Below are 22,992 nucleotides of genomic sequence, written 5' to 3'. Positions count from 1 at the left end.
GCGTCCAACAAATACAGCACAATAATTCCATGGACTCCGACGAAATAAGCGACCATTTCCGAAAAGTTGGCATGGATGTATTCCGACCGTTCACGACGAAAAATCACGGCCGCGACTGAACCGCACGAAAAACAGGAATACACTGACGGGCGCCCCCCTTTTTGTAAACCGGGCCTACGTGGCCCCTGCAACTCACCATAACTTAGCATACGGCAAAGAGTGGGTCAAAACGAGTCACGTGACAAATTTTGGTCCAAGCGTCCTTGCCCAACGCAGAGCGGTCACGTGTTTCGCGCCACCCCTCTCATTTGCTAGAAGCGGCCTTCGCACTCGCTCACAGCAACAGGAAGACACAAAAGAATGTTTGGAGGCTTATCAGAAGACGAGGTCAAAGGGGGTTGGACAAAACCGCTAATCTGCCTCTGCTGCTTTGTATTGCGACCCGCCCTGCCCAGGGAAGGTCACGAAATCGGACTCGTCAGGACTTGCTTTGCGTAGTACAACCTTGAGCGTCTCAAACTGCCACTCATGTAGACGCGCATGCTCTGGTGCGGACCGCGAGATCACAAAATAAATACGAAAAACAATTTTGAACGCCGTCGAAGACGCGGTTTCACGTGTACCAAAGAAAAATTGAAAAAAAAGCGTCGCGAAGGCAAGATATTTTGGTGTCATTATGCAGAGATAAGAGTCGCGTCCCTGGGTGTGTCATTAATCCTGCACTTTTCATTGTCTTGCGACATTGTTTCTTCAGAGCTACACTCCAAAATAAAGTCTCAGTGAAGGTGCTATAAGTAGTGCGAAACCCAGTCAGGTGAGTTTGTAATATTCGAAATGAGGGCGCCACAGTTTTTTCAGGTCTTCAGCTTAAAAGGTCTTGCTCAGGTTAAAAGTAAGCAGATTCTATTTCGCTTAGTCTTGCTTTGTTTTGTTTTTAACGTCGGATTTTAGGCGGTCAAGAAACAGAAATACCTCGCCGGCATAGCCGATTCACGCAGGTCACTCTTGACAGTCAACCAAAAACGGCGCCACGTATGATATGTCAGGATAGCGTCGGCGCGACCCATCCCATTTTTCACAGGTATTGGCTGGACCAAAATAATATAGACACAATCTTTCCGATTTAATTCCATAACAACGCAATACTCTGTGCTGCCTAGGTTAGATATTTACACGTCTTAGTTCATTTTTTTGTTTTTTTTTGCAAGCGGAGATGATTATTTTTTTAATCAAGGTTGAACCGATAAAACTGATGCACGCGCGCGACGTAATTTTAGGCTCGTGTCGGACGAAGAATTCAATCGGAGTTGCAAAAACTATTCTCAAGGACTTCCTAATCATACGCGACTCCGTGGGGCGATTAATTGTACTCGATGTTTGTACCGCCGTACATCAACAGCAGTTTCACCAAAGCAATAAATATGAGCGGCTATGAAATCATGGGTGTATTTGACAGCATCGCCATTACACCCTTTCACACCGTGTGGATGGAGGGCATAAAATTCGTCCATACACCCTTTTTACACGATTTCAGACACCATCGCTGCAAGTGGGGTGTAAAGAGGGCATGTAAAGGGTGTAAAACGTCAGCACACCGTTTTTACACCCACCGATATTCAGAAATTGTGCCAAAAGCGTGTAAAAAGGGTGTTTTTCCTAACCTACACCCTTTTTACATTCTTTTTACACGATTATGGGTGTTACAATGTTTAGTGTGGACGGTGAGTTCGATCGGAGTTGCGAAAACTATTCTTTAGCAGCTTCTAATCACACGCGACTTCGTGTGGAGATTAATTATACTGGATGTTTGTTACCGGGGGTAAATCATCAACAGTTTCACCAAAGCAATAAACATTAACGGATATGAAATCATGCGTGTATTTGACTGCATCACCATAACGCCCCTCTCACACCGTGTGAATGAACGGCCTAAAATTCGCCCATACAGCCTTTTTACACGATTTCAGACACCATCGCTACAAGTGGGGCGTAAAAAGGGCGTGTAAGGGGTGTAAAACCTCAGCACACCTTTGTTACAACCACCAATATTCAGAAATCGTGTAAAAAAAGTTTTCCCTAACTTACACCCTTTTTACACGCTTATGGGTGTTATAATGTTTAGTGTGTTCATTGAGGAAACCGTGAAGAGCGGCGAAGGAATGATTCGTCGAATTATTCCCACACCCAAGGAAGTTGGGGTTATGCTGCTCGGAATCTAACGCAGCGACTAGGGTGGCAGTAAAAAGCCCCGAAGAGGCAACAGTGTCAAATAGGGCTGGCGTCGCCATTTTTATTGACTTCAGGTACTTCATAAGATGAGCGCTCGCCCACGCACACAAACAAAGACTGAAGTCTGCGTCGCTGGCTACAGCTGAATTCTGCCTTCATTACTCAGTCGAATTGACTTTATAAAAATTCCGAATATGAAAAGTAATCTTGATAACGTGTGGAAAAGCGTATGCAGCAAAGTCACCTTCAAAATCACAATAATGTTTTCTTTAACGCGTTTTCACGTACCTAGTGAAAATTCCAAAACCTTCTATCTTATGAATTAATTTAAACACACATGAATACGAATATGAACAAACAAGCCCCATATGATGCCGACTGTGTTGTTTTAGCGTACAAAAAAAAAATTCTAGCATGAGAAACTTCAATCCTGAAAAATTTAAATGTTGGAATGTTACATTAACATGCGGTTTACGAACGAACGGCTGGCGTTGCGGTTCCGATATTTCATGCTTAGTAGGTCTACAATTTGTACGGTCTTCTAGTTCGTTGCCGAGTTACACTCTTAAAACAGGTAGAACTCTAAGCTCTTTTAAATATAAGCGAATTGAAAAAAAATCAGACAAATACATTTGTAGAAATTCTAAAAAAGCAAGTCAATTCCGAAACGCACGCGTCATTTATTCATTTAATATCGCAGTCAGAACGCGACTTGGTTGACACGTGCCTAGAAACTTGGGTTGCCTACTGCAAGTCTGGAAGAATATAAAGGCTCGTCTTTTGTATGCCAGTTATGTTCTCAGAGATATATCACATTCCACCCTAAAACAATGTGAAGATGAACCGGCCATTCATTTGAAATAAAAATGAGTGACCATTCTTAATCTCGTGTGCACGGTAGGGAGTGCAAAATAGAGTTCTCGAAATTGGCTTACTCACTGCACATTAATGCAGCTGCGATGCTTGCGTTCGTCTCGGGTTTAAAAAAAATATATTGATAGACACTGATTTTTTTATAATTTGGTTTACTGCATCCATATACATATCTAACTAGTCACTCACATTACAAGTTCTAACATTTTTTCGGCAAAGTTTTTGATTGTGCATATTTGGCCTGAGAGGTTCAGAGACTGTTCTGACAACGCTCAATGCGAGACGTAAAATGTTGCATTACGGGTGTAGCGCAGCTTGCTTCCGTGAGGCGAGTTACCAAAAAGTTGAATGGTGTGAGATAAAAGTGTCCGAAGCTCACGCCAGCAAAATAGAAAAGGAAGCGCGAAATACTGTGCACCTAAGGCTGCCTGTTCGACTTGCAAGTTATGTAGCATGTGAGCTGATCCCCCTGGGAAAGAGCAGAGACGTTTCTAGGCCGGTTTTCACATAACCATTATCTGCCGTTTCTTAAATATGTATTATATATTTAAATGCAATAAATATGTGGGAAGGAGAAGAACCTGGGTATTCAGAAAAAACAGCGTGGGTATCTTAAAAAGAGCTGTAGCGCCACCTGTAAAACATTTAGGCTCGAATTTAACAACCACGAAAGCAGTGTTGAAATCAGCTTGAAATACTTTGCCAAAAGCAGGGAGTACGACTTGGATCTGCGTGTCTCACCGACACGAATCGAGGCAAAGAAACGTCAGCTGCACAAGCGGCAATCACGCAGCTTAATTTCAAAGGAGTCGTGTTTTGAGACTGGCAATAAAAGAAAAACTTAGTTCTTATTTTCATACGTTCTCAAATGCAGTTGGAATAAATAAGAAAGCTAACTATACGGCTTTTCTCTTAAAACAGTTCTAACTCCTTCAGAAATGTCAAAATTCGATACTAAAAAGGTTTACAGTTGATTAATACCCATTTTGACGTTGTTTTGTTTCAGCCGCGAAAGTAGTAAAAGAATGGGCTTTCTTTAGATACGGAGTGCTGGATGAGAACAGTTATAAGATCACGAATGAAGAGGTCTACAACAATTGGTGCAGGAACCAGAATGTAAGTACTTCATTCCGGAGGGAGTTTACTTTTGCGACAAAAACTTTGAGCGCAATCATATCGTCGTACCTATTGTGTGAATAACTAAAGCAAACTTCCGAATATCTTTTGCTGGCGTAAAACACGCACAAGGATTTAGCTACTCCTCATAACGAGTTCGTTTCACACGCACTTGCGCCGTCCGAGTTCTCTCCCTGAATGCATCGCACTCGCAGAGTTTTGCACGGAGAACTGGACTCAAACGAACTCGCCAAATGCACCGAGTGCAGAACTGTGCAGAAGACTGATGCTGCCGCCATCTATGTTGTAGAAAGAGTAACAACCTCAAACCGAAACTAGCGCTTTTCTGTTCGGAGTGATGTGTGGGAATGCGAGAGTGCAGTCACTACCAACGTTTATCTACAAACGTTGAACGCTGCAACCTGTAGTTTATGGTTGCGATGACTTCTAGGCTGCCGTACAGATAATTACAGACGGCGTAAATTTCCGCAACCAGCTGTCTACAAAGCAGCTGGTTGCGATCTTTCAATTATTATAACCGCTTACACTGAAGAAAACTGATGATGCTGTCAGAGCAGAAGCTTGATCTGTTTGAGCATGGTATTACACGTAAACTACTTAAAGGGTACGGATTAAAACTAGTCTGTTGGAGTATCCAGCAAAACTTTTCTTGTGACTTGCGATTTCGATCATCATTACAGGTGTATTAGATATTAGCCTTGGTGAGAACGTCGAGAACGAGAGCTTTCTCCAACAAAATACGATGGGGCAAGTTAGCTGACGTAGGTAAATGTTAAACATGACGATGTTGCCCAAGCCTCGGGTAAAATCACTATGTTTAGCTTTCTTTGGTGCTTACCGGGCAGTCAGAGGTTTCTGCTGGGGGAGTTTTGTCGACAAATGTTAAATATTTCACCCGCACACGTTGGTGATAAACATCTCGGGTGCCGCTGATGCGTTTCTTCTGAGCATTTTTTGACACTCTGGTATATTTCAGCGTCTGTACGGCAACAGAGCGACTTAAAACCTGCAAATAAAGCACGGGTTGTCAATTGCTTCCTTCATGAAATAGCAGACGCTCATAATTCAAGCTCGCGTTTGATTCCGTTGCCCGCGGGACGCGATTTCTATCGGAAAATCTTTTTTTTTTTCCCATTCGGTTCCGCGACACATCGTAGCAGACAAACCCTCGTCGTCTGCTCCCGCTCCTCGCCGGCTTCGCCGGAGCGAAGCATGACGGGATTGTATTTTGGCGCACGCCCGATTTTCTCGGTGCAGCGAGTGCATGCACGCGTGGGTTGCCAGCGCTGAAACGAACTCGGAGAGTGCAACCACTCGTGGAGTGCCTGCCGAAACGAACTCGCTTTACGCCTCGAGTGGGCACGCGTGGACACGACTTCCGTGAAACGAACTCGCTATTAGATAACGCCAAGCACAACCTGTATTCTTGTACCCCAAGCAAAATACATTTTATGACAGTTATTTTTGTCTCTTGAGGTATTACCAATAAGTGACATGTATTTCTAGATGCGCTGTAAAGTAAAATGTTGCATTGGAAGTTTTCATTTACTGTAAATAATCGTAGCACAGAATGCATTTGTTTTATTTTGAAGAGGCCCGACGTCACGCCATACATAAGATGCGGAGAAAACCTTAAGATCAATTCCTCCTGTACAAAATGCTCCAACAGAGACTGCAATTTTCATCGTTACTTTGAGAGAGGGGACAAACCAAAGACATCTCTTATGTATGAACCGTACGTTGAAGGGGTAAGTATTTTTTAGGGGATACGGTCCATTCGTCACATGCGCACTCATCACAGGACGATTGGTCACAGGACGATTCGTCACACAGGAACATTTGTCATAGGATGACCCGTCACACGGGCAACTGGTCCCACAATAGTTCGTGCTCAAGACAATATACTGTACTGTTCGGTTCAGTTTACAAAGTGTGTCACCTCTTATCTTAGATGTTAATAACCCCCGGAGAAGGGAATTATTAGCGTCATTCGTTTCCAGCTCGCTCGCACCTTTGCAATGATTGCATTAGCATCTCAACTTAGCATGTCTTTCGCTTCTCAATGACGAAGAGTTTGTAGCAAACGTTTTAGCGTCTGGTTCGGTCCCGAACAGTGAATGTTGGTTCGGCCGGACAAAGTGGGTCACCTCTTATCTTAGCATGTCTTTCGCTTCTCACGAGTGAAGAATTTCTAGCAAACGTTTTAGCTTCTGGTTCCGTCCCCAACGGTGAATGTGAAGGCCATATAAGAGCGACTATTTTTTTTTTTAAACTCGAACTTCATTTGAAAGGATGGGGGTGATCGCAACAGAGAGATGGAGCTTTTGCTTTTTCTTTCACGAGGGATTCTCGTACACATGCAGCAGAAAAAATAATGATACTTGTTATTGGATTTGTCACAGAAGAGGTATATGCAAGGCAGATGTAACAACTGATTTGGCTGCCAGTCGGATAATTGCTCGTTCAAGCCAGAGATCAACCTGTTGAAGACTCATCACATGATGAAAAGAAAAGCGGTTGAGTGCCAAAAACTTTCCTATGTCCAGTATTGTAAGATTTGCCTTTCTAACCATCGGTTTATGTCAAAGTGGGAAGTTGTGGAACTCCTCATCACGGAATGTGGGTATTTGTGGAAATTTACATTTTACTATAGACCCCTGCGCACTCGATGTGACCAGTTGCCTACGTGACGAGTCATCCTGTGACGAATGTTCCTATGGGACAAATCGTCCTGTGACCAATCGTCCTGTGACGAGTGCGCATGTGACGAATCGTCCTCATCCCATTTTTTAGGAGTATTCCCATTTTGCGGCAAAATGACAGCTGTATTAAAACAATATATTACCGTGCTTTAAATTCAAAAGTTCTAACATTCGAGAAAAAGGACTGAATGAGACGATTAAAGTTCTTGTTAGGTCTCAAGAAATGTCAACTCAAAACAGCATTTGTGCTGTGATTATTAGACTATTTTCGGCCATTTTATTAGTATTTTAATGCCTTCAGGGGTCGTACTGTGCTAACAAATAATAAAGTATGTTGTTTTTAGCTTGCAAAGAGATGTTCAATGAACTACTGACGTTCATATCATATTTATAATGAAGAGTCTGTTGCTAGGTAATTTTTGTAAATTCAATTTTTGTGTCCCAGATGTTAGGTAAAATTTTGTTATGTGGTGTTGTATTTGAGCAACTGTAAAGCATACATGGACATTCTGGCTGATATCACAAGGTAAAATTTTATCTTGGAAGCGGTGCTAACTCAAAGTAATTGTTTCGTCACGTGAATATCTTTTAGGAGCTTTTGTTGCCGGAAATCCGGCTTCGGCATGGTGGGATGAAAACAACCCATAGTGCGACGCGTGCACCAATGTGTGACGTCACGTGTGTAGTGTCAGACGGGGCTGTGACGTCATGCCCCAATTCACCCGCTAAATTTGGCGGCAAACTTTTCCACTAAATTCAGCGAAAACATTTCTGTTAATTTTAGGGGTCAATAGGGTCACGACCTGAAAGCCATATGTGACGCCACGTCTGGACCAAGCACACAAACTTGCACGGCTTGGAAATGAGCGCGGGTTTTCATGGCGTTGTGAACGAAGCTCGATAACGCTATCGCGCTCCACTCTTAAAGGCGAAGCTTAAGCGGCCGCTAAGTTTTTTAGTTGGGATTTTTTAAATAGGTGTATTATTTTAGTATAAAAAATTTTTTGGGCAGTCCAGTGTAAATTTTAGAGAGTATATTATTAGACAGATGTCACTAAACGAACTGCGCAGGCGCACATATTCCGAAAGTGGTGCAGCCTCCATGCTACTTGTAGTCATCGCTCTACGACTTTCCGGCTCCATTAGGCTGCGATGCGCGTAGATCCTCGTTTGGGATGCCACGGTATCAGCTTGGATGTTTCTGCATGTTTGTACTACTTATGATTGTGTTGTTTGTGATGCCTTAGTTTGTCATCAAGCGCAGGAAAGCGGGTGCATTAGTCTTATCGCTTTAGAATCGCTTGGTCGTCTGCCTCATCATTGTCTGCTTCGACCTCTTCGTGAACCTACTGCGTTCACTCGGAGGTCTCAGTGCAGCTACGGGCATAAAAACGATGTTACTACTTGGATACAAGTGGAAGTCTAGTTCATTGGCCAAAAACACGACAATTTCAGGGAGCGCCATCTCGGTGTGGCACTGCGGGACAGCATCAAATGTCTCAATGAAAAACTGAGCTTGGTATTGCTCAGGCTTGTTCATAACCTTTAACTGATAATGAAAAAATAAAAACTTAAAAAAGCTGTCGGGAAGCGATAGTTTTCTAAAGGTCATTTCATTCTGAATCATACACAGGTGCAAATTAAATGCAAGCCGAAGCTTGCACACAAACAAAAAACAGTGTACAGAAAGGCCATGAATTACGCACCGTAACATCTCGCATCTGTCAAAAAGAGCAATCATGCCATGTACCTAAAAACTTTGGTCAGAGATGGGCTCTTGTGTACAATTTGGATTACATTTTATTTTATTTACGCAGGCTCCGAACTAGGGCTGGGAGTTGATTAAAAATTTAGAACCAATTAATCGACGCCCTTTAGTCGACCAATTAATCGAATAATTGGTTTCGCTCATTGATATAAATAAAGTTTTAAAAAAAAGTCGAAACTAAATGTTTTGTCTTTTCTCAATGAGGGCAAAAAACGGCGCAATGGCGCAATGCACGATTTCGGATTTAAATGAACCTCGATGTGTAGTTGAGAACAGTCGAGACACCCACTTTTCAAAAATTATTACTTGAGCCGCAGAGGCATAGAGCTTCGTTAATATTCTCCGGCATTAGCGAACACCTTTGGTTGTTGACAACATTCTATGCTGCGCTAAACGGACACGATCGGCGTTGAGATAACCGGTACAGGTGTAGCATTCTCTATTTGATTTAAAAATGGCGCGAACCATCCTAGTTTTGATTTTGAAAGGCTTCGATATTTTCGAAGCGAACTGAGGTTCGAATTTGAAAAGGCAGAAGCTTTCACGGTTTCTAAAAGTTCGAGTTGGATTATTTCGAATATTTTTTTTTCACTTGAGGCTCGAAAAATCAAAGATTTCGAGCTTTGCTAACGTGAAGTTCGAGAGATTCGAAAGTTTCGAATTTTTTTGTGTCTATAGTTTAAAAAATTCGAGGATTTAGATTTTCTTTGATTCTGAAATTTGAAAAATGCCAAGATTTCGAATTTTTTTGGATGTGAAATTCGAAAAATCGGAACGTTTCGAATTTTATAAACATAAAGTTTGATAAATTCGAAGATATTGAATTTCGTTCTACAAAAAGTGCGAAAAGTTTGAAGGTTTCAATTTTCTTTTAAAGCAAAATTCGAAAAAAAAAAAAAAAAACTTCGTGGGTTTCGAATTTCTTTCAAGTCCAAGTACGCAAAGTTCGAAGTCTGGTTTTCATGTTCCTCCACAGTTTCAGTTTCAAAGAACGTTTTCACGCCTCACTGGTTTTGACAACATCATGTTCAGAAATGTCCGGGTGTGATATTTAGTCTGCGCGAAGTTGGTCAGGTAATAAATGAGACGACGAGTGTCACGGATGTGCTGGAATATTTGCCAGTACAGTGTGACGTGCGACCATAGATCAGTATTTGTGACCGCCAGCCTGTGGGGGTCTTTAACGTGCATCACGCAATAATGATCACACGAACGCACTATTTAACGATACTCATCCAGTTCGAAACGGCCAGGGGTAGGCAGGTGGTTGAGGTTCAGAAAAACATTGAAGCTATCTGACAAACTGCCTCCCTATCCCCTTTTTCTTTATTCTTTTTTTCTTTATTCAAAGATTACCCCGCATTGCCCGGAGGCGTTATTGCAGGGGGGTTACAGTTTTGAAAAAAATACATCTTCATTTGTAGAGCACACCTGGTCTTCAGACAGCCTATTCCACTTTGCAATGGTTTTAACGAAAAACGAATTTGCATACATGTTCGTCCTGGCGTGGTACTCTCGGATTTCGAAAGCGTGGTCAGTCCGCCTAGAAACATAATGTGGGTGTTTTAAATATACTTCTCTGTTAATGCCAGTTTTATTATTATATATGAGAAATAAAAACTTCAGTCTCAACTTTTCTCGTCGAGAAGAAAATAGTTCCCAATTCAATTCGCTTTTCATTTTAGTGCAGCTCTCCCTCCGCCCATAACGACCGAGTACAAACCTAGCAGCTCTATTTTGAATTCTTTCCAATTTGTCAATCAAGGTTATGTGCGGAGGGTCCCAGACGGCGCAGGCATATTCTAAAATCGGCCTAACACATGTTAAGTACGCGGTTTTCCTTAATTCGGGTTGTGAACATTTCAAATTCTGTTGAATAAACTTGAGCGCCCTGCCAGCTTTTAGGATGACATCATCAACTTGAGCATTCCAAGAACAGTCGGATGACAGTGTGACACCAAGGTACTTGTAGGTAGTTTCGTTATTTATTAGGGCGTTATCTATCTGATAAGTACTTTACATTTTTTTCTTTCTCTTGGTAAAACTCAGGTGTACACACTTCTTTGGATTTAAATTCATCTGCCACTTGGAACACCAAGCATTAATACAATCCAAGTCTCGTTGCAACGTAGCAGCATCTTGTTCGTCCTTAACTTCCCTATACACAACGCAGTCGTCAGCAAACAACCGTTTAGAGGAGGAAATTCCCACGGATATATTGTTTACATAAATCAAAAACAAAAGTGGTCCCAGGACCGAGCCTTGTGGGACTCCTGACGTTACGTTAACATACTCCGAACTTTTTCCGTTCAAGACAACACATTGGCGACGTTGAAATAAATAATTTTCGATCCATCGGAACACACTTGAGTCTAAGTTTAACGACTCTAGTTTACTAAGAAGGAGCGGAAGCGACACAGTGTCGAACGCCTTACGAAAGTCTAGAAAAACACAATCCGTTTGCCCTCCATCGTCAATATTGGATGCCAGTTCATGGTAAAATTCTACGAGCTGTGTCGTGCAAGATAGGCCTTTACGAAACCCGTGTTGTTGACTAATTAGTATGCTGTTGTTCGTTATATGTTTCATTATTCCTGTATATAAAACATGTTCAATAATTTTGCATGAGATGGATGTTAGTGATATTGGCCTGTAGTTTGAAACCTCTTTTTTTGAACCACCTTTATAAATAGGGACAACATAGGCGATTTTCCAATCGTCTGGTAGGATACCAGTGGAGAATGACTTTTCGTAGATTACATGAAGATACAACGAAATAGGTCCGGCACAACGCTTTAGTATACGGGGAGAAATACCATCAGGGCCATTTTCCTTAGTTTCGTCAATGTTTCTTAAAAGCAACTCTATGCCCCTCAAGCTTAGTTCAACTGGCTCCATTAACGGGATGGCACTTGCATGTGCTGGAGGACAGCTGCTATTTTTAGGTAGGAAGATAGATTGAAAGTAATCATTCAAGCACGTGGCTTTTTCAGTATCGTTTAAGAGGACATGATGGTTGTGCACAATTTCGTTTATTCCTAAGACTTCGGATCCACAACCTTTTATAAACTGCCAAAAAAGTTTAGGGTTAGTTTTTATGCTGTCGTTAAGTCTTTTAAAATCTCCTTCTTCCGCAATTTTTATAGATAATTTATACTCCTGCACTAATTCAGATAACTTCTTCAAGTGGTTGTTACTTCTAGTTTTCTTATACTTGAGTCTGGTAGAATCTATGCTTGGAACATAACGGTTCATAAGTTCAAGCAGCTTGTTGTTAAATACACACCATAATTTGTGGACGTCGTAATCCTCAGCTAGGCACTCAAAGACCGGCAAGTGGTCAAGCAGCTGCTGTGATAAACTGGCATAGTCGCCTTTCTCGAAGAACAAAAATTTCCTTGTTGCGCATGTCGTCGGTCGGATGATTCCTGATTTGACGCTTGCAATGACGGCTTTATGATCACTTATTCCTGGTATAATGGTGACGGAATCTGTAAGGTTGGGTGAACTGCAAAACAAAAGGTCTAATATGTTATTATTCCGAGTTGGATCCTTTACATATTGTAACAGTCCATAAGTATCTACGATGTTCTTCATTTCTAGATTACTGCGACTACTAACTTTGCATGAACAAGTGCCATCATTCCATTTCAATTCTGGCAGGTTAAAGTCACCTGCAAGTAAAATAGGGTGCCGAGAGGCCTCCGAAACGATTTCAAACAACGACTGTAACCTCTTTAAATCTGAATTCGGTGGCCGATAAAACGTTCCGACAGCGTACGACGAATTGTCAGATAAAGTAACTGAGCACCAAATTGACTCGACATCGTCATGATCAATATCTAGCCTGGATGATTTTAGAGAGGAATGAACTAGCAAAAAAACGCCTCCCCCGAGGCTGGGCCTATCCTTCCGATAAACAAATAATTCGGTTGGAAACACTCACTATCGGCGATAGTCGGGTTCAGCCACGATTCTGTACCAAATACGATATCAGCTTTTACAGACTCGAGCAGGGCAGTGAACTCATCAACTTTGCTTATTACACTTCTGCAGTTTATTACGACAGCAACCAGATCGCGGCAGGCATTTTTCTTATTCTTACTGGGGCGTCATTGTTTCAAGAGTGGAACGACCTCTTCTTTTTCTGTGTCCCATGTGAAAGTCTTTCCGTTAATAACAAGCTTATCATAAGTTAGCTTTACCTTGTTATTACTGTCTGCTTTTTAACCTTCGCGTATTCCCACAGTCGCTTTCGAATATCTCGGGTCTCAGGGGAATGATCATTATGAACGCTGTAGGACAACCCCTTGAACGTCTTAGCGTTTGACAAGACGTCCTGTTGTTCCTTATACGATGCGAAATTTACAATGATTGGCGTTTTGAACTTTTCAGTGTATCGACTAACACGGTGCGCTCTTTGAGCCGTCTTTAGTTTGATCCCCAAATTGGCCTTGCAAATACTTTTAACCAAGCTTTCCGACTGGTTCCACGTTTCCGAACGGTTCTCGTCATCTATTCCATAAAATACAATATTTTGTCTGCGACTTCTGTTTTCGAGGTCAACATTTTTTATTCTCAGATTAGCTACTTGTTGTGCAAGGTCTCTTATTGCGTTTGCTTGTTCAGACACTAGTTTATTAACCACTTCGACCTGCCCCTCGGTTACACAGAGCCTTTTGTTTACTTCCGTCAACATAGCTTCCTGTTTGGCAGACCGAGTGTCTATAGTATCTAGCTTGCTCATGATTATTGGCTGGCCACTTTGAAGACCCCTAAGCAGGTCCATTTCTTCTGCAGTAATAGGTCCAGGATTGAGTTCAACATCGCCAGAAAGTAACAGGAGAAGAATCAAATACAGCACCCGATTCGCAAAAAGGCGAAAATTTCTACGAGACAATCGCACAAAACACACTCGTTTGCGACAGTGGGAAATAACACTTGTCATGGGAGGAGCCGGCAACGCATACAAAAGTTTAAACACTTGAAAAGGGCAGTGTGAACTAACCTGCATAACCAACAGTGTTGTTAGGTGCATGTCTGCAAGCGTGCCGGCTCCAAATCCCACGAAGCCGAAGTGTTGCGCGCTTAAGTAGGCTTGCTTGATGTCACGTGGCCGTCGATGCTCGAAGCAGACTGGTGGACCGTTGTCGGCGAGGGCTCTATCAAAACGATGCTTGAAGTCGGTGATGACTGACAGTCCGCTCTTGTTGTTTATTGTCGGTACATGCCATCCGAGTGCGGTTGTCAAAAATGGTTCTGGCGATAGCGGGAACACTGCCCGCTCGCCAGCCACGCCGAGCAAGAACGCCGATCCGATAAGGTTAAGAACCTGCATAACCAACAGTGTTGTTAGGTGCATGTCTGCAAGCGTGCCGGCTCCAAATGCCGCTGCTGGTAGTAATCCGATCGAACGCCGTTCGAGTGACGCTGGCATATAGTAAGTTTAGTTTGTGCATAATGCAAAATCGTAGGACTGGGAATGAAATTTGAAAGAAAAAGTGTAAGAAGAAAGAAAAAAAGGGGACAGGACAACGTCTCAACCTCAACTCAGCTGAAAACTGAGCTTGGTAGAACGTCTCAAACTCAACTGAGCTGAGTTTGAGACGTTGCCCTGTCTCCTTTTTGTCTCATTACACTTATTCTTTCAAATTTCATTCCCAGTCTCTGGATTTTGCGTCATGACCAACATACACCAGCTCGCCTGCACCTTGACATTTTTTTAGTTTGCAATTGCTTTGGAGGTTTATTTTCCGGGACGGAAGAAACGCCGACCAAAAAGCACAGAAGCAGACACAACTCGATGTCGAAGGGGGCGCTGCGAGCGCTGTGACCTGTAGGGAGCCTACATACTCGCCGACTCCGTCTTTTAGGGTGGTGACAACTCCAACCATTGCTGCCAAACGCCCGATCAGACGGCCGCCAAACCTGACGAGCCGCCATCTTTCTCCCCAGCTGTTGCGTGGAAAACGGTGCAGGGGTAGCAATTTGCACAGGTTTCGTTGGTACAGTGACTTTTTACGTCATTAACTGTTTTGTAATGATGTATGGTGGTACTTAGCTTAAAAGGCGAGTTTTTTGGGCTCATCCATACGATAAATAAATTAATGTTTTCACCCAAAAATTTCGTAGGCAACTAAAATTGCTCATAAAAAAAGCAGCAACTCTCCTAAAATAACCTTTATGTCCACATTTTCCCATTACAGTTCACAGTTGCAAATCGGAGTAAAAAATAAAAATGCATTTTTTTAGTTTTTTATTAGACTTGAAATTTTAATAAAAAGATTTGACTAATATAAGACATATTTGGAGGAAAGTTGCCAATGTATTCTTCAAGTCCCTGAATTTTGCGACCCGTTCTGGTGAAGAGTTAATTGGCTAGGACGAAATCGTTAAAGGTGTATCCACACGACGGACCGGGCCGCGGACCGATAGATCACGTGATGCGCGGCCCGCGGGCCGCCCGGCTGCAATGAGCATCCACACGGCGGACCAAAAGAGCAGACGACAGAGTGAACGGGCCGGTCTAACCCTCGACCTCACAGCTCCGCCAAACGCGTGCAACGAGCTGCTTTGAGGCTATTTGTAAGGAGCCAAGATGGAGGTTGAACGAAAGAGACTTTTGGCCGCGGTGGCTTTGGCGTTGACTATTGAAGACGAGGAGGACTTAAGTGAACCGGAAAGGGCATGCATCTATTGTCCCACAGAGCGGGAAATCGCTCCACGAGCGCAATGAAGTAAAAAGTTGCATCGTTGCACCATGCCGCCATCGTCGCACAACAAAAGGTTTGTCGTCTTCGTCTTCAACAGTTGGCGCCAAAAGAACACGACTTTGGATTTGGATTCCAATCCAAACAAAAGTCAGCTTGTTGCCAGACTTAGCACTTCAATTATACTAAAAACGCCGCGGTCCGCCGCCAAGGTCCGGGCGAGAAAACTGGCTTGGCATTTCTCACAAGCGCGGGCCGCGGACCGCCGGCGGACCTCGAAAAGCGGTGACGTAAGATCACGTGATGCGCGGCCCGCGGACCAAAACAGCAATTTGGTCCGTCGTGTGGATACACCTTAAAGGGGCATTTCAGTCACGACCATTCCCAGTGTTGCAGCAACGGTGCGGGATCAAAAGGGACGGTCATTGGGGGAGTGGAGGTGCCACCTCTGCAAGCGCGTAGCCAGGGGGGGGGGGGGGTGTTCAGGTGCCAGAACCCCCCCCCCCCCCCCCCATTTTATTTCATTATATATATATCTATACATATTTATTGTTTGTGGGATTTGACCAGCTCCTTGAAACACCCTCCGAAACAATTGCATGGCTACGCCACTGCACCTCTGGCAGCACCCAGCACCCCCAGCCCCGCTTCGCTTTACTGGTAGGTTGCGATCTCAGGATGTGAATAGGAAAGGGGGGAAGGGGGGAGAGTAAGGACAAAAGTCATAAGGGCCCCGGGCGCGTATTAGCAAACCATATCCCGTACAGTGCCTGGCCACGCCCCCTTCGGCGCGACGCAAAAGCGGCCATTTCATTGGTTTTCAAAATGTCAAGTGACATGACGTCACTTCCGCGCCGTTTGAACGCATTTGAGCGCGTTTTCGTCTCGTCAAGATGGCGTCCGCCGCTACGCTTGTGGGTGAGACGCGCGTTACGCTGCGCCACTGTAAACACTTCGTTTCACGCGCGTGCCTAGATGACTGGAATGCTTTCAGCTTAGCGATGAGAACTCGTTTTTCGGTAAATGAACGCCCAGGACTGCACGCCGAGATGATGCCACCGCATACGTGCCGCTGCCGAAGTCGCCCATACGAGTACGACCACTACGATCGTCGAAGTTCGCCGCTGCACCGTAGCACCAAATGCTAGCAACTGATGCTTTCACCTGGGCGATGTGAAATCGTTTTTCGGTAAGATGAACGCCCAGGACTGCATGCCGACATAATGCTACAGCATACGCTGTAGCATTATGTCGTGAGATGCGCAACTCCAACCTACTGCGGTACATTTACTGAAGGTGTCAGTCATTCTGAGGGTACTTTGATGGTGATAGAACGACACCTCCACCGCTTTCCGAATTCGCACTGGAACACGCGTAGACATCAGGCGCAGAGCGCGCCCGTGTCACGATTAGGCGCGAATTCGCGTAACGAGAACATATTCACGTATAAAAAGCATTGCGCCCGCGTCGAGCCGTCCTCCTGCTAGCATTTGGTGCTACGGTGCAGCGGCGATCTCCAAGAATCGTTATGGGTCGTACTCGTAGGGGCGACTTCGGCAGCGGCGCGTATGCGGTGGCATCATCTCGGCGTGTAGTCCTGGGCGTTCATCTTACCGAAAAATGAGTTCACATTGCTAAGTTGAAAGCATTCGAGTCATCTAGGCACGCGTGTGAAACGAAGTGTTTACAGCGGCGCAGCGTAACGCGCGTCTCACCGACCAGCGTAGCGGCGGACGCCATCTTGACGAGACGAAAACTGCAACACAGACCAAACACCAGCCAGGCCAGCCAGGCGCGCACAGAACGTTGATTCGGAGACTCCAACACATTAAGTTTCTGCCTGGGGCAAGTTCAAGCTTCAAAGCAGGAGAGTATAGGCGAAAACGGGCTCAAATGCGTTCAAACGGCGCGGAAGTGACGTCATGTCAAGTGACATTTTGAAAACCAATGAAATGGCCGCTTTTGCGTCGCGCCGAAGGGGGCGTGGCCAGGCACTGTACGTGATATGGTTTGCTAATACGCGCCCCGGGCGCCGGATGGCGTAGCTACACCACTGTTCATTCCTCTAGCATGAGATTCCCGACCTTCGATAACTCTTCGCATCTCGTGAAGTTTCAGCGTGAACACGCGCAGCCAGAACAGGACAGAAGGCAATGAGCACGTGCTGGATGCTGGTCATCAGAAAAGATGACTAGAGGCCGGTTCTTGTCCTGTCATTGACCTTACCATTATCATTTTGGTCAGCAGTAGGAAAAGATTCCCTTTGCGCCGGTGAACGAGTCAGTATGAGAGGAAACTAAGATAGCTAGAAAAGCTGGTAAACATTCGCAAATCTGGCTTCATGAAATCTAGAACTAGCTAAAGAATATGTCACGTTAAAAAATACAATGTCCACAGCATGACATTGCTAGCGTAAAGAAGCAATAGCCGGTTTTCACTGTTCAACTTTTACGAAAAATATCACCAAAGCTACTTATGTAGTGGAAAAGGTTTATTTGGGCATCAACTTACGCGACAAAAATTTGCATCTCTTAATTCACTGTTTGAGCAAAATGAGAAAAAGCGCTGGTGGCGTTGTTCGTGCTAAAAGTGTAGTGCATTGTAGAAGAATGCAGCCTGCTACATTGATGAAACCTACTGAACATTTTATACTTAGGACGACGTGCAGGGCACAAATCACGTGACACACATGTTCTGAAGTAGGACAGCAGGCAATAATACGAGCATAAAATAAGAGTATAGGCAAAAGAACATAATATTTACAAGAAAGCAAATTCATCACTTACTGGAGACAACACGTACCAATAAATCACGATATCACTGAATTGAGAATTACTCTTCGTGATAAAACACACTATTCAGCGGTTAATTCAAGTTTGCCGCAGCACATGTCTTGCTCGACGCTCCGTTTACTTCCTATGCGTACTGCTGTCGCAGGTGAATCCTGATTCTAGTTCTGACATACTTTTCAAGAAGAATCTTCTCCACACAAACTTTGTGTATGTCACAGCACCCTAACTCCAATGTTACAGATTTGCGCAGAAACTCCAGAATAGTGGCAAATGGAGCCTTGAGCGTCAAGATGGCGTCTAGTTGGGTAAAAGCCTTGATGCTCTCTTCGCACTCTATCAGGACACTCATCACAGCTTGGCAGGGGTAGACAAGGTTCCCAGCACCCTTGACATACTCTTTCAGGTGAATCAAACTGCTGTGCGGATCATTACCATCCGACACAAGGACACCTTCGCAGTCCTCACAGTTGCCAATAGACTTCTTGACAAACCTAAGAATAAAACCTCCCAGGTAGGCCAGAATGTCGCACTCGACTGCAGTAAGTTCACACACGAGCAGGTTCTCCAGCTCTTCAGACTCTTGGTTGACATCTTGCACCTTCTTCTTGAGGGCTGGATCAAGGAGGTCAGCCAGGGGCATGCTGTCATCAACATTGTAGCTTGAAGATGTCTGGGTGAAGAGAAACTGACTGACACACATCAACTTCAAAGCATAGTTAATGTCATATGCACTTGGCATGGGTTTTCTGAGTCGCAGCACAGAGAAAATATTCTCAAGGCAGTCCTGGCTCAACCTGCCCGTGAGAAGGTACTTGCAGTTGTGCCTGTTTAGAAGTTCGTGAGACAGGCACAGAACGACAGTGGTAGAAACAAGAAGCCCGGCCTGCGACGGTTTCCAACGAGCTGTTGCTCCCATGTCCATCCGACAGAAGGTGGTGATTTCCAGGTCCAAAGTCCCGAGTGCTTCCGTGTGCTTTGCAGCATCAAAATGACTCAGAGCGACCATTGGGTGACGTGACAATATCAAGGTGTACCACCTAGTCACTAGATCAAAGAACCAGGCTGTTGTTTCAGCTTCAGGCGGCAAGACTTTTTGCTGAATTAGGTAGCGGATTGCGGGAGGAGCCTCACGGAACAATTGCACAGCAATGCTCACTTTCATTTTTGTGAAATGTCCATTGCTGACGTGAATGCCAGAAAGCCTGTTGGCGATCTTGAGTTCATTGTTTGCATCGTATGCAAGAACAGCTTCAACATGGTGGATGTCCACGGTCCCTCCAGGGAGGTTGTGCCCTCAGAGTCTCTTCCCTAAAGTAAAGGTCTCTGAACGAAGCAGTTGGGCACGAATATTTTTTAAAACATGCGCTGAATCAGCCATGAAATAGAGCTGCCTCCCGTCGAGGTGTGGGTGTGGGACAGAACACATGGTCTCAGAGTGCCTGTGATTTGAAAACTTGAGCAGACGCCACACTGCACGGTTTGCTGATCCCATGTCACTTGTAACTAGAGCGCCTTGAGAGAGATGTTGAAACATAGTTCAATGAGATGAAAGACAAGCTCCTTCAAAGCAATTTCGTCAGTTGATCGTCCAGTGAAGTGGTATGCAATCACTTGCTTCCACCGTGTGTTTAATCCCCCAACCATAAACACAAGGGCATGGTTCGCAACATTCACATGGGATTCTGGGAGTGTGGTGCTTCCAAAAATACGATCAAACGAACTGTCGTGGTCAAATCCCTGACTAATCTCCATCTCATTCATAAAGAACACACAGTCTTTCTCTATTTCTTCTATAGTCTGCACTTTCCGCTTTAGCACTTCAAAAACTTCGTCAAGAGCCCCAGGCAGAAACTTAATGTGTTGTAGTCTCCGAATCAACGTTCTGTTCGAGGGTAGCGGATATGACAGGGACCTCAACAGTTCATACCCAGATGTACCGCATGCGTGCTTGATTTGAAGAGCAACACAAATAGTCTTCTCTGACCACTTACGTCCTTTCATTGATTTCACAGTCAAAGCCTTTGTTTGGTCCGTGTTCAGAAATCTTGAACTTTTCAAAGCACTTATTTCTTTCTCAGCTGATGTCAGTTTTTTTGTGAGACTTCGCAGTCTTGATTTGGCTTCATCATGGAGCCTTTGCAAGTTTCGGTACTTTCGGGCCAGATCGGAGTTTTAGAGCGCAGCTCTTAGGGGCCCGTTCCCGGCTTGAGCGGCGTCGGCGTAACCAAGGTCACCCCAAGGTCACGCGACCCCCAAGGTCGCCCCAAGGTCACGTGACCCCAAGGTCACGTGGCCCCAGAGGTCACGTGACCCCTCCCCCAGGGTCACGTGACCCCCCGCCGAGGTCACGTGACCTCCCGATGATGTCATTGTCACTGATGACGTCACCGGCATCCGCATCGTCACCGTCATCATCACTGATGACGTCATCAGTGACGTCACTCATGACGTCACCGGCATCCGCATCGTCATCGTCATCATCACGGATGACGTCATCACTGACGTCACTGATGACGTCGGCGGGATCCGCATCGTCATCGTCATCATCACGGATGACGTCATCAGTGACATCACTGATGACGTCACTGACATCCGCATCGTCATCGTCATCATCGCTGATGACGTCATCGGAGTCCGGATCGTCATCGTCACTGATGATGTCATCCGTTTTATGATTAAGCCGATAGCCCTGGGAGACGGAGGCACCCCGCAAGGGTCGGTTCTCTCGCCGCTCCTCTTTAACCTGGCACACCTCCCGTTCCCGGCCCTGCTTCAGGACGTAGAGGGCATAGATCATGCTCCCTCTGCAAACGATATCACTGTGTGGACGTCGAGGGCGGGGTCGGAGAGTTGGATGGAGGAGACCCTTCAGAGAGTGGCAGAGACCGTGCACGAGTTCGCTAAATCGTGCGGCCTCAGGTGCTCGCCACAGAAGTCGGAGTTACTCGTGATCAAGCCAAGAAGAAAGAAAGAACAAGAAAACGTCCGCATCACCATCCATGGGACGAACATAACGCCAACCACGCGAGCACGTATCCTGGGTGTCATCTTCCAGAACAATGGCAAGGCGGAAGCGTCGATCGACAAGATCAAGGTTTCTACGGAACAAATTTCGAACATGATCAGAAGAGTCACGAACAGAGTCACAAAGGCCTGGACGCCCAAGAAAGACAGGGACCAGTTGAACCTCATTATACGCAAGGCAACCAAGATGGCGCTGGGCATGCCGAAGCATTCGTCGACCCACAAGCTTCTGGGCATGGCCAAATACAACGTCGTTGAAGAGCTAATAGAAGCTCATCTGTCCAATCAAACAGTTTGGCTCAGTCAAACTTCGGCGGGACGTCGAGTTCTTGCCAGGTTGGGCTGGCAAGAGGCAGATTGGAAGGAAACGGGGCCGTTACTCAGTTTATGGGCGCATAAACTTGACAGGAAGACGCTGCCTCGAAACATGAGGCCGGGTAGTAACGACGGCCGCAGAGCGGCTCGTATAGCGGCCTTGGCAAAGACTTTAGGTCAAATAGAAGAGGAGGAAGAGGGGGTCCCTCTCTACACAGACGCCTCGTTACTCAAGTTTTTATCGAAAGCCACGCTGGCAGTTACGACGCGGGATGCGCTTGTAAGCTGCGCCTCCATCAAGACGTCTTTTCCGGAGGTGGCAGAAGAGGCCGCAATAGCGCTAGCACTCGCGCAGCCCAAAGTGGGAAGAATTGTCACTGCCTCGCAAAAGGCATATAACAGCTACAGAAAGGGGTGGGTGCCTCTTGCGGCACTAGCTATTCTCAAGAGGAAACGTGACGTACCTGGAAGGAAAGTTGAGCTGATATGGACGCCGGCTCACTCTGGGCTGGGGGGAAACGAACTTGCCCACCAGTTCGCCCGAGAGATGGAACACCGGGTAGAGGAACGTGAGCCACAGTCCATAATTAGTTATAAGGATATTACGAACTACTACAGGGCGGAGAAGCGACGTAACCCCATCCTCACAAATCGCTTAGCAGAGAAGAGCAAGTTATTTACAGGCAGATACAGGCAGGATTTTTTCCGCACCCTTGCCTTCAAAACAGGATGTACCCGGAAAGGCACAAGAAGGAATGTAATTTTTGCAAGAATCATTTAGGCACGCCCCAACACGTCATTGGAGTATGCGATTTCGTCAAGCCAAACCTCCACCACTTACCATCCCCACTACCCCACCCCATCCCTCATCCCCCCTTACCGAGCGATGGGAGACCTTACTAACCAGCCCCGTACTGGAAGACCAGCTCGTCCTGATCTCCAGGGGCCAGGCGGCTAGGAAAGCATATGAGTCCCGTGACGAGGGAACCACTTCCACCGACGTCGTCTTAGACGCCGTCGGTGGAAGTCGTAATTAGCTCGGTTCAATAAAGTTGCTTCTTTCTCTCTCTCTCGATCTCGAGAAGCGTTCTACCATACCAGTGGCGTCGGAAAAGGAAAAATGAAGAAGGGGGGGGGGGGGGAACTGGAGGCCCCCCCCCCCCCTCTTTTTGCTCCGTTTTGTCGGACTGTTAAAAAAGATAATACGGGGAAAGGGGTCGTGGTCGACATTATTTTCATCTGAAATTATTTATGCATGTGTATGGCTGCTGTCGCTCTTTACTGCATAAAAGGTCGCGTAGATGATCATTGTTAGAAACTCGTTGTCAGAAGGCACTACTTGTCACATGCTTATCGTTTTGGAAGTTCAAAACTATGTCTTTTCAACATCAATAACTCTTCCAAATTTTATAAAAATAAACATAACAATAAATGCGTAAATA

General features: G+C 45.2%; 1 protein-coding gene across 1 annotated transcript; it reads right to left on the bottom strand.

Annotated features, from left to right (window-relative positions):
- Positions 1 to 18,335: 18,335 nt before the first annotated feature.
- Positions 18,336 to 18,911, bottom strand: LOC121836978. The gene has a single exon (XM_042292181.1). It carries the CDS (start codon positions 18,909 to 18,911, stop codon positions 18,336 to 18,338), a length of 576 nt encoding a protein of 191 aa, XP_042148115.1.
- Between the last annotated feature and the right edge of the window lie 4,081 nt (positions 18,912 to 22,992).

Source organism: Ixodes scapularis, unplaced genomic scaffold (genome assembly GCF_016920785.2).
Source record: "Ixodes scapularis isolate PalLabHiFi unplaced genomic scaffold, ASM1692078v2 PGA_scaffold31__3_contigs__length_180439, whole genome shotgun sequence".
Classification (NCBI taxonomy): Eukaryota; Metazoa; Arthropoda; class Arachnida; order Ixodida; family Ixodidae; genus Ixodes; species Ixodes scapularis.
The sequence above is the reverse complement of the archived record's forward strand: the minus strand, read 5'-3'. Positions and strand labels throughout refer to the sequence as shown.

Excerpts from the sequence above, each read along its gene's own strand:
- LOC121836978 (XM_042292181.1), bottom strand. The coding sequence starts at position 18,911 with ATGTGTGTCAGTCAGTTTCTCTTCACCCAGACATCTTCAAGCTACAAT.